The 13530-nt window shown below is 45.9% G+C and overlaps 1 protein-coding gene across 2 annotated transcripts in view; it reads right to left on the minus strand.

The window, feature by feature from the left end:
- LOC129713470 (sorbitol dehydrogenase-like) overlaps positions 1–13530 on the minus strand; it is a 43199-nt gene that overhangs the window by 13115 nt on the left and 16554 nt on the right. For both annotated transcript variants that reach the window (XM_055662519.1, XM_055662520.1), the window contains exons 5-6: positions 7239–7357; positions 5921–5986 (exon numbers count right to left, since the gene is read on the minus strand). In XM_055662519.1, coding sequence (XP_055518494.1) covers positions 5921–5986; positions 7239–7357 — 185 coding nt within the window. The remainder of the gene's footprint in view (positions 1–5920; positions 5987–7238; positions 7358–13530) is intronic.

Genomic DNA, 13530 nt, shown 5'->3' on the forward strand with positions numbered 1-13530 from the left:
GGAAGATTTCAACCTTCACGTGGTCCGCCCTGTTTCGACGAATGCAATCAACCTGGCGTGCACAATCAAATAAGATCAAACAGAACAAGATGTCCCACAACTTTAGGCTGTGCATGCCATACTCAAGAAGAAGAGGTTAAAGGCACGTTAGGGGCAGGAAACATGTTCCCGATGTTGGGGGAGTCCAGATCCAGGGGCCACACACACACAGTTTAAGAATAAGGAGTAAGCCATTTAGAACGTAGACGAGGAAACACTTTTTCTCACAGAAAGTGGCGAGTCTGTGGAATTCTCTGCCTCAGAGGGCGGTGGAGGCAGGTTCTCTGGATGCTTTCAAGAGAGAGCTAGATAGGGCCCTTAAAGATAGTGGAATCAGGGGATATGGGGAGAAGGCAGGAATGGGGTACTGATTGGGGATGATCAGCCATGATCACATTGAATGGCGGTGCTGGCTCAAAGGGCCGAATGGTCTACTCCTGCACCTATTGTCTATTGTAATGCACTTAGCGATAACCCTTTGGGATTTCACCTGATTTAACAATACGTAAGGGGGGGGGCACTTTGTATCAGCTCAAGAGATGGCATTCTCGTTCAACATCAGAAGGTTCAAAAGTTCCACTCCGGAGATTTGGAGTGAAGGCGGGAAGGAAGCCACACCCTTAGAGGAGCCATTTTATGGATGAGGCGTGAAATCGAAGATAGACACAAAACGCTGGAGTAACTCAGCGGGACAGGCAGCATCTCTGGAGAGAAGGAATGGGTGACGTTTCGGGGCGAGATCCTTCTTCAGACTGAGAGCCAGAGGGGAGGGAGACACAGGGGTACAAAGATAAAATATAATCAGGAGGACAGTCAAACTAGTCGGAGAACTAGGAAGGGGGAGGGATGGAGAGAGAGGGAAAGCAAGTGTTACTTGAAGTTAGAGATGTCAATATTCATACCGCTGGGGTGTAAGGTGGCCAACCACCTACAGCATCTCAGGTGAACATAAAAGAATTTCCATGGCTTTTATTGTAAGTAAGTAAGTTTATTGGCCAAGTATTCACATACAAGGAATTTGCCTTGGTGCTCCGCCCACAAGTAACAACATGACATACAGTGACAGTTATGAATGACTCAGAAAACACTAAACTTTAATAATAATAAAACATTAATGATAAAACACCATTGATCTAGCAGGTGAACCAACAAAATACCAGATCAAAGGGAGGCTACAGATTTTTGGCTGTTGAGTAGAGCAACTACTCGTGGATAAAAAATGTTTTTATGTCTGGCTGTGGCAGCTTTGACAGTCCGGAGTCGCCTTCCAGAGGGAAGTGATTCAAAGAGTTTGGGCCAGGGTGAGAGGGGTCAGAGATGATCTTGCCCGCTCGCTTCCTGGCCCTTGTAGTGTACATTTCATCAATGGAGGGAAGGTTGCAGCCAATAACCTTCTCTGTCTACCCTTTCTGGGTAGTGAAGACCTCACAGTGGTGATGGAAGGAGAGATCTGCCCAGTTCACTGGCCAGTGATACACTGGTGTGCCTCATATTTCGCTTGGGCAGCTTGTAACCCAATGGTATGAATAAGGACGGATTATTTTTCTTGTGAGAGCACGGGTAATGCCTGATTCCGTGACAAGATAACATCCAGAATATAGGAGTGAAAACCTGTGTTCCAGGGTGGCGCGGCAGTAGAGCTACTGCCTTACAGCGCCAGAGACCCGGGTTCGATCCTGACCACGGGTGCTGTCTGTACGGAGTTTGTACATTCTTCCCGTGACCTGTGTGGGGTTTCTCCGAGATCTTCGGTTTCCTCCCACACTCCAAAGACGTACAAGTTTGTGGGTTAATTGACGACCCAATTCACGTCCCTCTGCCGTGGTTGCCCTTGACTCATACTCGCAGCATGGTTGTCATGAGGTCGTCACGAGGTCGTAGATCGGTCGTGATGCTAGCCATAAGTACTCGTGGCATCAAGTAGGTCGGGGCGTTTTTTTCTCACATGATGAAAAATGTCCACCAGTAAAAAAGGTCGTGAAAGTGGGACAGGCCCTTGATTGTGCGGGCATCGCTGGTCGGTGCGGATTCGGTTGTCCGCAGGGCCTCTTTCTGCGCTGTATCTCGAAATGAAACGTAACGAACCAAAGGGAACTGACACATTTTTTTAAAGCTGGCTATTGTAAAAACAGTGAACAATGCACAAAGTGAAAAGCAACGAGAATCTCACAGGGAAGGGTGAGACCATGTAAGCAGGCCGTAATAAACGTCTTAAAAATTAATTCTCAGGGTGTGTCAAGGTTTATTGTCCCTGAAAACATGCCAATGAGCTGTCTTCTTGAATCGCAGCCCTGCGAGTGATGGCACTCCCACTTTGAGTTGAGGGCAGCAGGATTTGGACACTGCAATGATAAGACAAAGACTATGTACGCAGTTCCTTATTGTGATAGTAGGGTGAGTTTGGAGGCGATATTATTCCCAGGTCCCTAGCATTCCCAACGATGAAGATTCACCAATTGAACTGGAAAATTTGAACACAAGTTGGGAAAACTCTCTGTATAAGATTCTCTTTTTGGCACTGGTGTGATGCTGAAATAATATATCCTCTGTGTGTAGTCAGCACAGATCTAATTTATGATACAATTACTATTCCTTTGTGTTGACTGCATTGCATTTGGCAGCAGAACTAATCCTTTGGCCAACTCTCAATACACTGACCATACTCCAGCTCAAAGCGGAGAAAAGTTTCGAGATATTTTGTAAGGTGATTTTGTTTTTGTGGCGTCTGTGACATTGAGCTGGGGGAAGGAAACCCCGTACAGTTTGGGACAAGCGCCGAGCACGGAGGAGAATGGGTATAAGAGACAAAAGGAAAAAGACGATGAGGTGAACGAGACAGAACGAGTGAAAGAGGAAGACGCGCAAAACTCAAGAAATGGGGAAAGGGGGAAATGGAGAATACGCATCGACCTATTTTACATATGACGAGTAAATGAGGCGCAAATGATGGCCAATTGGGACAGGCCCTGGAATGATTGGCAAATTGGCTCTGCAACAGGTAGTCAACCTGACAGTGGGATAAATGTGCCCTCACCAATCATAGAAACATAGAAACATCGAAATTAGGTGCAGGAGTAGGCCATTCGGCCCTTCGAGCCTTCACCGCCATTCAATATGATCATGGCTGATCATCCAACTCAGTATCCCGTACCTGCCTTCTCTCCATACCCTCTGATCCCCTCAGCCACAAGGGCCACATCTAACTCCCTCTTAAATATAGCCAATGAACTGTGGCCTCAACTGCCCTCTGTGGCAGAGAGTTCCAGAGATTCACCACTCTCTGTGTGAAAAAAGTTCTTCTCATCTCGGTTTTAAAGGATTTCCCCTTATCCTTAAGCTGTGACCCCTTGTCCTGGACTTCCCCAACATCGGGAACAATCTTCCTGCATCTAGCCTGTCCAACCCCTTAAGAATTTTGTAAGTTTCTATAAGCTCCCCTCTCAATCTCCTAAATTCTAGAGAGTATAAACCAAGTCTATCCAGTCTTTGTTCATAAGACAGTCCTGACATCCCAGGAATCAGTCTGGTGAACCGTCTCTGCACTCCCTCTATGGCAATAATGTGCTTCCTCAATCTAGCTGCAGCAGATAATAATAATAATAATAATAATAATAATAATAATAATAATAATAATAATAATAATAATAATAATAATAATAATAAATTTTATTTCTGGGCGCCTTTCAAGAGTCTCAAGGACCCCTTACAAAAATTTAGCAGGTAGAGGAAAAACATGTAAGCGGAATGAAATAAATAGTAGAGACATGACTAGTACACAAATTAAAGACAGAATTCAATACAAAACACAATATGAGGCAATTAATGCACAGATGAAAAGGGAGGGGGACGTGGGGCTAAGGATAGGCAGAGGTGAAGAGATGGGTCTTGAGGCGGGACTGGAAGATGGTGAGGGACACGGAATTGCGGATCAGTTGGGGGAGGGAGTTCCAGAGCCTGGGAGCTGCCCTGGAGAAGGCTCTGTCCCCAAAACTGCGGAGGTTGGACTTGTGGATGGAGAGGAGACCGGCTGATGTGGATCTGAGGGACCGTGAGGGTTGGTAGGGGGAGAGGAGGTCAGGGGGGGGTCAGATGGTGGAGGGCTTTGTAGGTGAGGATCAGGATTTTGTAGTTGATCCGGTGGGAGATGGGAAGCCAGTGAAGTTGTTTGAGGACTGGAGTGATGTGATGCCAGGATTTGGTGTGGGTGATGAGTCGGGCGGCTGCGTTCTGGACCAGTTGGAGTCAGTTGATGTAGGTGGAGCTGATGCCAAGGAGAAGTGAGTTGCAGTAGTCCAGTCGAGACACCTATCTATGGTAGCACTGGTAAAATTGAGCTCAGCATGGAATTTGTGGAGATAGTGCTGTCTTCACAATGCAGAAATTCTCCACTATTTCTGTTCTAGATGAGGCAGATTCAGAACAGGTCTGACAGCTGACTGACATGGGTCAACGATGCTCCTTGGAACATCAGCAGCTGAACAACTCGGCATTGGTACTTTTGTATTATTGTATTGTCTATCCAAAATTAAGCTTTTGTCATTTTTCATTTTAGATTGCCATTTATTCCCGTTACGTGTACAGTGAAAAACGTTGCTTTTGCACGCTATCTAATCAGATCACATGATATTATACATAAGTACAACCAAGTCAAACTCAAATACAACAGGTAGAGCAAAGGGGAAGATACAGAGTGCAGAATATAGTTCTCAGCATTGTAGCACATCAGTTCCATTGACAATGTCCAATGTCCACATTGAGCTAGAAGTAATGGGTAGGAAGGACATTTCAGGTTGACCCAATGCCAGAATATTAAATGTCTAAGTGTTGGAATATGTTTTGTGAAGTGGGCAGGTGCTATAGACCTGCACGGGAAGGTAGACTCTCCCGCCCCCACGAGTCTCGGGAAGATGGGGCTCGTCAGCCAGGGAATACAGTCCATCTAGGAGAGGGAAAACCCTGTTTTAAAACCTCCACTGCCTTGTGGCCATATCCAGTCATGGAACAGGCTCCAGGAACGATGCACCATCGAGAACATCCTTACCAACTGCATCACAGTATGGTATGGGAACTGCTCTGTCTCCGACCGGAAGGCATTGCAGAGGGTGGTGAAAATTGCCCAACGCATCACCGGTTCCACGCTCCCCTCCATTGAGTCTGTCCAAAGCAAGCGCTGTCTGCGGAGGGCGCTCAGCATCGCCAAGGACTGCTCTCACCCCAACCATGGACTGTTTACCCTCCTACCATCCGGGAGGCGCTACAGGTCTCTCCGTTGCCGAACCAGCAGGTCGAGGAACAGCTTCTTTCCGGCGGCTGTCACTCTACTCAACAACGTACCTCGGTGACTGCCAATCACCCCCCCCCCCCCCCGGACACTTATTATTATTTATTCAAATCGTTTGCTATGTCGCTCTTCCAGGGAGATGCTAAATGCATTTCGTTGTCTCTGTACTGTACACTGACAATGACAATTAAAATTGAATCTGAATCTGAATCTGAGGAGTGAATCCCATGAAAATCCGGAGTCGGACCCCCTAAAGCAGTTTGTTCGTGTCTACAACCTCGCTCTGGCAGCTCCTGCGATGGCGCTGGTGCCAAACTGTAACGGCCCTGCTGTTCCTTTCGATCGGTCAGCGACGTGGGGAGGGAGGAGATGTGCTGCATGGGCAACAGCCTGTCCTCCATATGACATCGATCGCCCAGGCTTGCATCTGACCAGGATGCATCACCCATGGTCAGTCATGACCGAGGGGGGCCTTCCAAAGTTGGAAGCAAATCGGACATGTGACAAGAATGATCAGGGAAAGGTGAAAAGAGTGAGGGGTGTGAGAGGGAGAGGAAGAGAAAAGATACAAAAACAAAGAGAGAAATATCTGAGGCCTACCACAAATCACCACCTGGGCCGCCCCCATCGCCTTGGCAACCAGCAGATTGAGAAGTCCAATTGGACCTAAACAAATGAGAATGGTTTTGGTCATGATCTGACGAGAGGAATATAACATTGATATAAAATTAACAAGAAGAAAATAATGCCCCCGTCTGTCCCACTTAGGAAACCTGAACGGAAACCTCTGGAGACTTTGCGCCCCACCCAAGGTTTCCGTGCGGTTTCCGGAGGTTTTTGTCAGTCTCCCTACCTGCTTCCACTACCTGCAACCTCCGGCAACCACCTGCAACCTCCGGGAACCGCACGGAAACCTTGGGTGGGGCGCAAAGTCTCCAGGGGTTTCCGTTCAGGTTTCCTAAGTGGGACAGGGGCATGAAGATTGGGTGCTGGCTAAGAATAATCTGTATCCGTCTGCACTCTAACTCCGGGGAGCCCAACCTTTTTCGTCCCGTTCACCCCTGGCAAATTTAATAGCACATAACAATGTTATCTCACTTACTTATGAACAACTAATGATGATCAGATACCGGTATAGCATAGAAACATAGACAATAGGTGCAGGAGTCGGCCATTCGGCCCTTCGAGCCTGCACCGCCATTCGATATGATCATGGCTGATCATCCAACTCAGAATCCCATCCCTGTCTTCTCTCCATACCCCCTGATCCATTTAGCCACAAGGGCCACATCTAACTCCCTCTTAAATATAGCCAATGAACTGTGGACTCAACTACCTTCTGTGGCAGAGAATTCCACAGATTCACCACTCTCTCTGTGTGAAAAATGATTTTCTCATCTGGGCCCTAAAAGACTTCCCCCTTATCCTTAAACTGTGTGACCCCTTGTTCTGGACTTCCCCAACAACGGGAACAATCTTCCTGCATCTAGCCTGTCCAACCCCTTAAGAATTTTGTAAGTTTCTATAAGATTCCCCCCCTCAATCTTCTGAATTCTAGCGAGTACAAGCCGAGTCTATCCAGTCTTTCTTCATATGAAAGTCCTGACATCCCAGGAATCAGTCTGGTGAACCTTCTCTGTACCCCCTCTATGGCAAGAATGTCTTGCCTCAGGTGGGCTGGATTCTGAAGAAAGGTCCTGATTTAATTGTTAATTATTGGTCTTTTTAAGTATTTCTTGCTCTCAGGTAGCGTCCACATTGTATTTTATGTATTTCGTGTCTGCGTTGGTTTTGAATGTGTGGGTTTGTTGGTTGGGGACTTCTGGACATCTGAATTTCCCTGGGGGGGGATCAATAACGTTTTTATTATTTGTTTATTATTATTATTATTATTTATGATGTGAGCGACAATGCTTACCTGCTCCACAGATCAGGATTTTGCTGCCCAGTTTTACCCGTGCCCGCCGACACGCATGAATGGCAACAGACAGAGGCTCGATAAAAGCACCTTCTTCCGAGCTCACGCAATCTGGAAGCCTGGAACACAAAAACAATCTCACAGCACCGACCCGATCCGGGGTCCTTTATTGAGTCAGCAATCCTGAGCTACGGGTTCAATTCCATTCCTTCTCTGACTGAAGAAGAGTCTCGGCCCAGAAACGTCACCTACTCCTTCGCTCCATAGATGCTGCCTCACCCGCTGAGTTTCCCCACCTTCGACACAAAAGGCTGGAGTAACTCAGCATCTCTGGAGAGAAAGCAGTCTGAACAAGGGTCCCGGCACAAAACGTTGCCTATCCTTTTCCTCCAGAGATGCTGCCTGGCCAGCTGACTGACTCCAGCATTTGTCATACGCTGACTGTCATATGAGGAAAGATTGAAAAGACTAGGCTTGTATTCACTGGAGTTTAGAAGGATGAGGAGGGGTCTTATAGAAACATATAAAATTATAAAAGGACTGGACAAGCTAGATGCAGGAAAAATGTTCCCAATGTTGGGCACGTCCAGAACCAGGGGCCACACAGTCTTAGAATAAAGGGGAGGTCATTAAAAAAAACACTTTTTTGCCCAGAGAGTTGTGAATTTGTGGAATTCCCTGCCACAGAGGGCAGTGGAGGCCAAGTCACTGGATGGATTTAAGAGAGAGTTAGATAGAGGCTAGTGGATATGGGGCGAAGGCAGGCACGGGTTATTGATTGGGGACGATCAGCCATGATCACAATGAGTGGCGGTGCGGGTTCGAAGGGACCTATGTTTCTATGTGTCTGTCTAGGTCAGCCATTACCTCTGTCGCAAGCACATCCTTCCTTCAGTGGGGGGGGGGGGGGGGGGGGCAGACCTGTAGACATAACTTCAGCTGTGCCTCTGCAAGGTTCCTGTGTAATTATACTAAAACCCTTACCTTTTGTGTTCAAATCCCCTTGCAATGAAGAACATATCGTACCTCTGTAATTATTTCCTATTCTTATGCATTCATGTGAAGTAATTCTAACATCAGGTCACCCAGATTTTTCTGAACACAGACCCTGTAATCTCTCTTTTAACCACTTAAACCCCATGTCCCTTTTAAAACTGTTGAAAGTGAATGACTTCATTTTTATGGCATGTATTCCATGTGCCCAGTCCTCACCCCTTCAGTTAATCTGTCTACATCCCCAATGAGCATGCCTGCATCCCGTTCACAGCTCAGATTACTCCCAGCTTTATATTATTAGAATTTTGGATATGTTTTATGATCATTGATCCATATAACAATTACAGCACGGAAACAGGCCATCTCGACCCTTCTAGTCCGTGCCGAACACATAATCTCCCCTAGTCCCATATACCTGCGCTCAGACCATAACCCTCCATTCCCTTCCCATCCATATAACTATCCAATTTATTTTTAAATGATAAAAACGAACCTGCCTCCACCACCTTCGCTGGAAGCTCATTCCACACAGCTACCACTCTCTGAGTAAAGAAGTTCCCCCTCATGTTACCCCTAAACTTCAGTCCCTTAATTCTCAAGCCATGTCCCCTTGTTTGAATCTTCCCTACTCTCAGTGGGAAAAGCTTTTCCACGTCAACTCTGTCTATCCCTCTCATCATTTTAAAAACCTCTATCAAGTCCCCCCTTAACCTTCTGCGCTCCAAAGAATAAAGCCCTAACTTGTTCAACCTTTCTCTGTAACTTAGTTGCTGAAACCCAGGCAACATTCATAGATTTTAAAATGCTTTGGCCCAATACTAATACATGTGGCATCCTAACATCCTGACTTAATACTGTGTATCGGAAGGAACTGCAGATGCTGGTTTACACCGAAGATAGACACAAAATGCTGGAGTGACTCAGCGGGATAGGCAGCATCTCGGGAGAGACAGAATAAGTAATGTTTCGGGTCGAGACCCTCGTCAGACTAGACTGGACCCGAAACGTCACCCATTCCTTCTCTCCAGAGATGATGCCTGTTCCGCTGAGTTACTCCAGCATTATTTGTCTCTCCTAATTTAATTCCCAAATTCTGCATTTTACTAGTTAAACAATCTCAAGCATATTTCCTCCCACTTATGCTGGAGTAACACAGCGGGTGAGGCAGCATCTCAGGAGAGAAGGGGGGTGGAAGATTGCAACCTTCACGTGGTCCGCCCTGTTTCGACTAATGCAATCAACCTGGCGTGCACAGTCAAATAAGATCAAATAGAACAAGTTGTCCTACAACTTTAGGCTGTGCACGCCATACGCAAGAAGAAGAGAAGGAGAGAAGGAATGGGCGTTCTTTCAGGTCAAGACCCTTCTGGAGGTATGTGTTACCAAACTTCTGTACCTTTCATCTATGTTTTGGTCACTTCTGATGAGTTCTGAAATGTTCCCAATCCTTATGGTTACCGATTGGTTTTTGCAACATAATAAGCCTTTTCCTTTAATCCGAGCACATAATCTAATACTACATTTACCCTTCCATATCTCTCTGTCTCCCTCTCCCCTGATTCTCTGTCTGAAGAAGGGTCTCGACTCGAAACATCACCCATTGCTTCCATCCAGAGATGCTGCCTGTCCCACTGTACGAGTTCATTCAAGAGCTCTCCCGAGTTTAAAAAAAAAAATCAAACTCGTGGAAGCGCGTAGAACGTACGCAGCGGGTACTCGGGAAACGCGGTAAGCTCGGGAAGACTCGTGAAGATTTTTCAACATGTTGGAAAATGTCCACGAGAATTGAGGGAATTGAAGGCAATATCTCCAAGTTTGCGGATGACACTAAGCTGGGGGGCAGTGTTAGCTGTGAGGAGGATGCTAGGAGACTGCAGGGTGACTTGGATAGGCTGGGTGAGTGGGCAAATGTTTGGCAGATGCAGTATAATGTGGATAAATGTGAGGTTATCCATTTTGGTGGCAAAAACAGGAAAGCAGACTATTATCTAAATGGTGGCCGATTGGTAAAGGGGGAGATGCAGCGAGACCTGGGTGTCATGGTACACCAGTCATTGAAGGTAGGCATGCAGGTGCAGCAGGCAGTAAAGAAAGCGAATGGTATGTTAGCTTTCATTGCAAAAGGATTTGAGTATAGGAGCAGAGAGGTTCTACTGCAGTTGTACAGGGTCTTGGTGAGACCACACCTGGAGTATTGCGTACAGTTTTTGGTCTCCAAATCTGAGGAAGGACATTATTGCCTATAGAGGGAGTGCAGAGACGGTTCACCAGACTGATTCCTGGGATGTCAGGACTGTCTTATGAAGAAAGACTGGATAGACTTGGTTTATACTCTCTAGAATTTAGAAGATTGAGAGGGGATCTTATAGAAACTTACAAAATTCTTAAGGGGTTGGACAGGCTAGATGCAGGAAGATTGTTCCCGATGTTAGGGAAGTCCAGGACAAGGGGTCACAGCTTAAGGATAAAGGGGAAATCCTTTAAAACCGAGATGCGAAGAACTTTTTTCACACAGAGAGTGGTGAATCTCTGGAACTCTCTGCCACAGAGGGTAGTCGAGGCCACAGTTCATTGGCTATATTTAAGAAGGAGTTAGATGTGGCCCTTGTGGCTAAGGGGATCGGGGGGGTATGGAGAGAAGGCAGGTACGGGATACTGAGTTGGATGATCAGCCATGATCATATTGAATGGCGGTGCAGGCTCGAAGGGCCGAATGGCCTACTCCTGCACCTAATTTCTATGTCTATGTTTCTATGAGAGCCCCGAGTACCTACGAGCGGCCATTACCGTAAACCTCCGAGTTCGAATCAGGGCAAACTCGGGAGAACTCTTGAATTAGCTCGCACAGTAGGACAGGGTCTTTACTCCAGCATCTTGCGTCTGTCTTCGGTGTAAACCAGCCTCTGCAGTTCCCTCCTATACACTGCCTGCAACTCATTGGCAACAACTGGATCTGTTTCCTGGTGGGATTTGTGCCAACAAAAGATGTATACTGACTGTTAATTAATGATTAGTTCTTAATTGTTCATTGTACTTTTAACAATGAAGGGCAATGAATGCAGTGATGCATCAGATTCTGGTCACCTATCTTAAGGGAGGATGTGAGATCCCTTGAGAGGGTGCCGAAACGATTAGTTGAATGGTTCCAAGGATGAAGGTCACAGCTACAGGGTTAGGCTGCAGCTGTATAATCTTTTATTTATTTATTTATTTTTTTAAATTTTATTTTTATTAGCAGTACAGTAAATCACATTAATACATCGCATATATCTTATTACATTATGTTGTACCACTTCATTTTTTGAGCTTTAAAAAAGATAGAAGTAAGGAAAGTAAGCAAGAATCGTGAAGGTGCAGGAAAGTGTTGGGAAAAGAGAACCGCTTAGGGAAGGAATTAGAGAAGGAAGCAAAGAAAAGAAATAAGACCCTAGAAAGAAAAGAAAAAAAAAGAAGAAAGGAAAATCAATCGCTCTATTGTAACACAAAACTCCGCAAAAAAGGATATACCAACCGTGTTTTTATTAAAAATTTATTTTATACCCCCCCGTTTCCAGGTCTTGGTAGCCTTTATGTTATAACTTATTATTGCACCTTATGCTTGTAATAGTTCCATAAATGCAGACCACGTCTTTTGGAAGTGATCTGCTTTGCCTGCTAGGAGGAGTCTCATCTCTTCCAAGTGTAATGTTTCGAACATGTTTGAAATCCACATTTTTGTTGTTGGTATTGGAGCATTTTTCCAAAATTTAAGTATAAGCTTTTTTCCGATTATTAGCCCATAATTAAGTAAATTCTTTTGAAACATATTTAATTCTGGGTTACCTTCCGATATTCCAAAAATGAATAAACTGTATAATCTAAGAAGAAAACTTGACAGAATGAATGTTTAAGATCATGTCTAGATTAGATCGGGGAGATAGGGGTGGCTATTGACATTAGCCTTCAAGGACCAGTGAACACAGACTTTTTTTGGCAGTGGATGAAGGAGATATACTGCGGGAAAAAAAAAATTTACGCAAAGAATCGTAGTGCTCTGGAATTCCTGGCTGCAGGGGTGACGGAAGCAGGAACAATCAACATCTAGGAAAGGACGAATAATTAGTGAGAATAATTTGCAGGGCTAAGGGGAAGCTTAGTTTGGTTTAATTTAGAGATACAGTGCGGAAACCGGCCCTTCAGCCCACTGGGTCCGCGCAGACCGGCGATCCCTGCACATTAACACTACCCTACACACACACACACACACACTAGCGACAATGTTTGCGTTTACCAAGCCAATTTACCTACCTGCCTGTACGTCTTTGGAGTGTGGGGGGAAGCTGAAGATCTCGGAGGAAACCCACGAGGTCACGGGGAGAACGTACAAATTCCGTACAGAGTCGGGATCGAACCCGGGTCTCTGGCGAAGTGAGGCAGCAATTCTACCGCTAGGCCACGGAGCGATGGCGCCTCGGAAGTGACAAGATTGCCAGCGCAGGAGAGGTTATTAGCTACCTAGTGCGCTGTCACCAGGGAGGTGCTGCCTCACAGCGCCACAGACCCGCGTTCGATCCTAACCTTGGGCGCTGAACGTGTAGACTTTGCACGGTTTCCGCTTGAGTGCGTTCTCCCCTCCGGCTGCTCCGGTTTTCTCCCATGTCCCGAAAAAAGGTACAGGTTTAAAATGATGAGAGGGATAGACAGAGTTGACGTGGAAAAGCTTTTCCCACTGAGAGTAGGGAAGATTCAAACAAGGGGACATGACATGAGAATTAAGGGACTGAAGTTTAGGGGGTAACATGAGGGGGAACTTCTTTACTCAGAGAGTGGTAGCTGTGTGGAATGAGCTTCCAGTGAAGGTGGTGGAGGCAGGTTCGTTTTTATCATTTAAAAATAAATTGGATAGTTATATGGATGGGAAGGGAATGGAGGGTTATGGTCTGAGCGCAGGTATATGGGACTAGGGGAGATTATGTGTTCGGCACGGACTAGAAGGGTCGAGATGGCCTGTTTCCGTGCTGTAATTGTATATGGTTATATGGTTATATGTTATATGGTTATTGGTCGATAAGTCTCTGTGAAATTCCCCCCTCGAGTGTAGGAAGTGAATGACAAAGTGGGATAACATTGAACGGGTGTGAATGGTGATGGATGGTCGGTGTGGACTCAGTGGGCCAAGTGGTGTGTCTATCTCCAAGCTGTGTGTCTACAAAAAACCCCAAACTAGTTCTAAGATTATTGTCCGGTTGAAACCTGCTTTAGGAGCACCCCAGATGAAGGAAACTCCCAGCAGATAGATAACAGACGTCTACCATCA

Source organism: Leucoraja erinacea, chromosome 36 (assembly GCF_028641065.1).
Source record: "Leucoraja erinacea ecotype New England chromosome 36, Leri_hhj_1, whole genome shotgun sequence".
Taxonomy (NCBI): Eukaryota; Metazoa; Chordata; class Chondrichthyes; order Rajiformes; family Rajidae; genus Leucoraja; species Leucoraja erinaceus.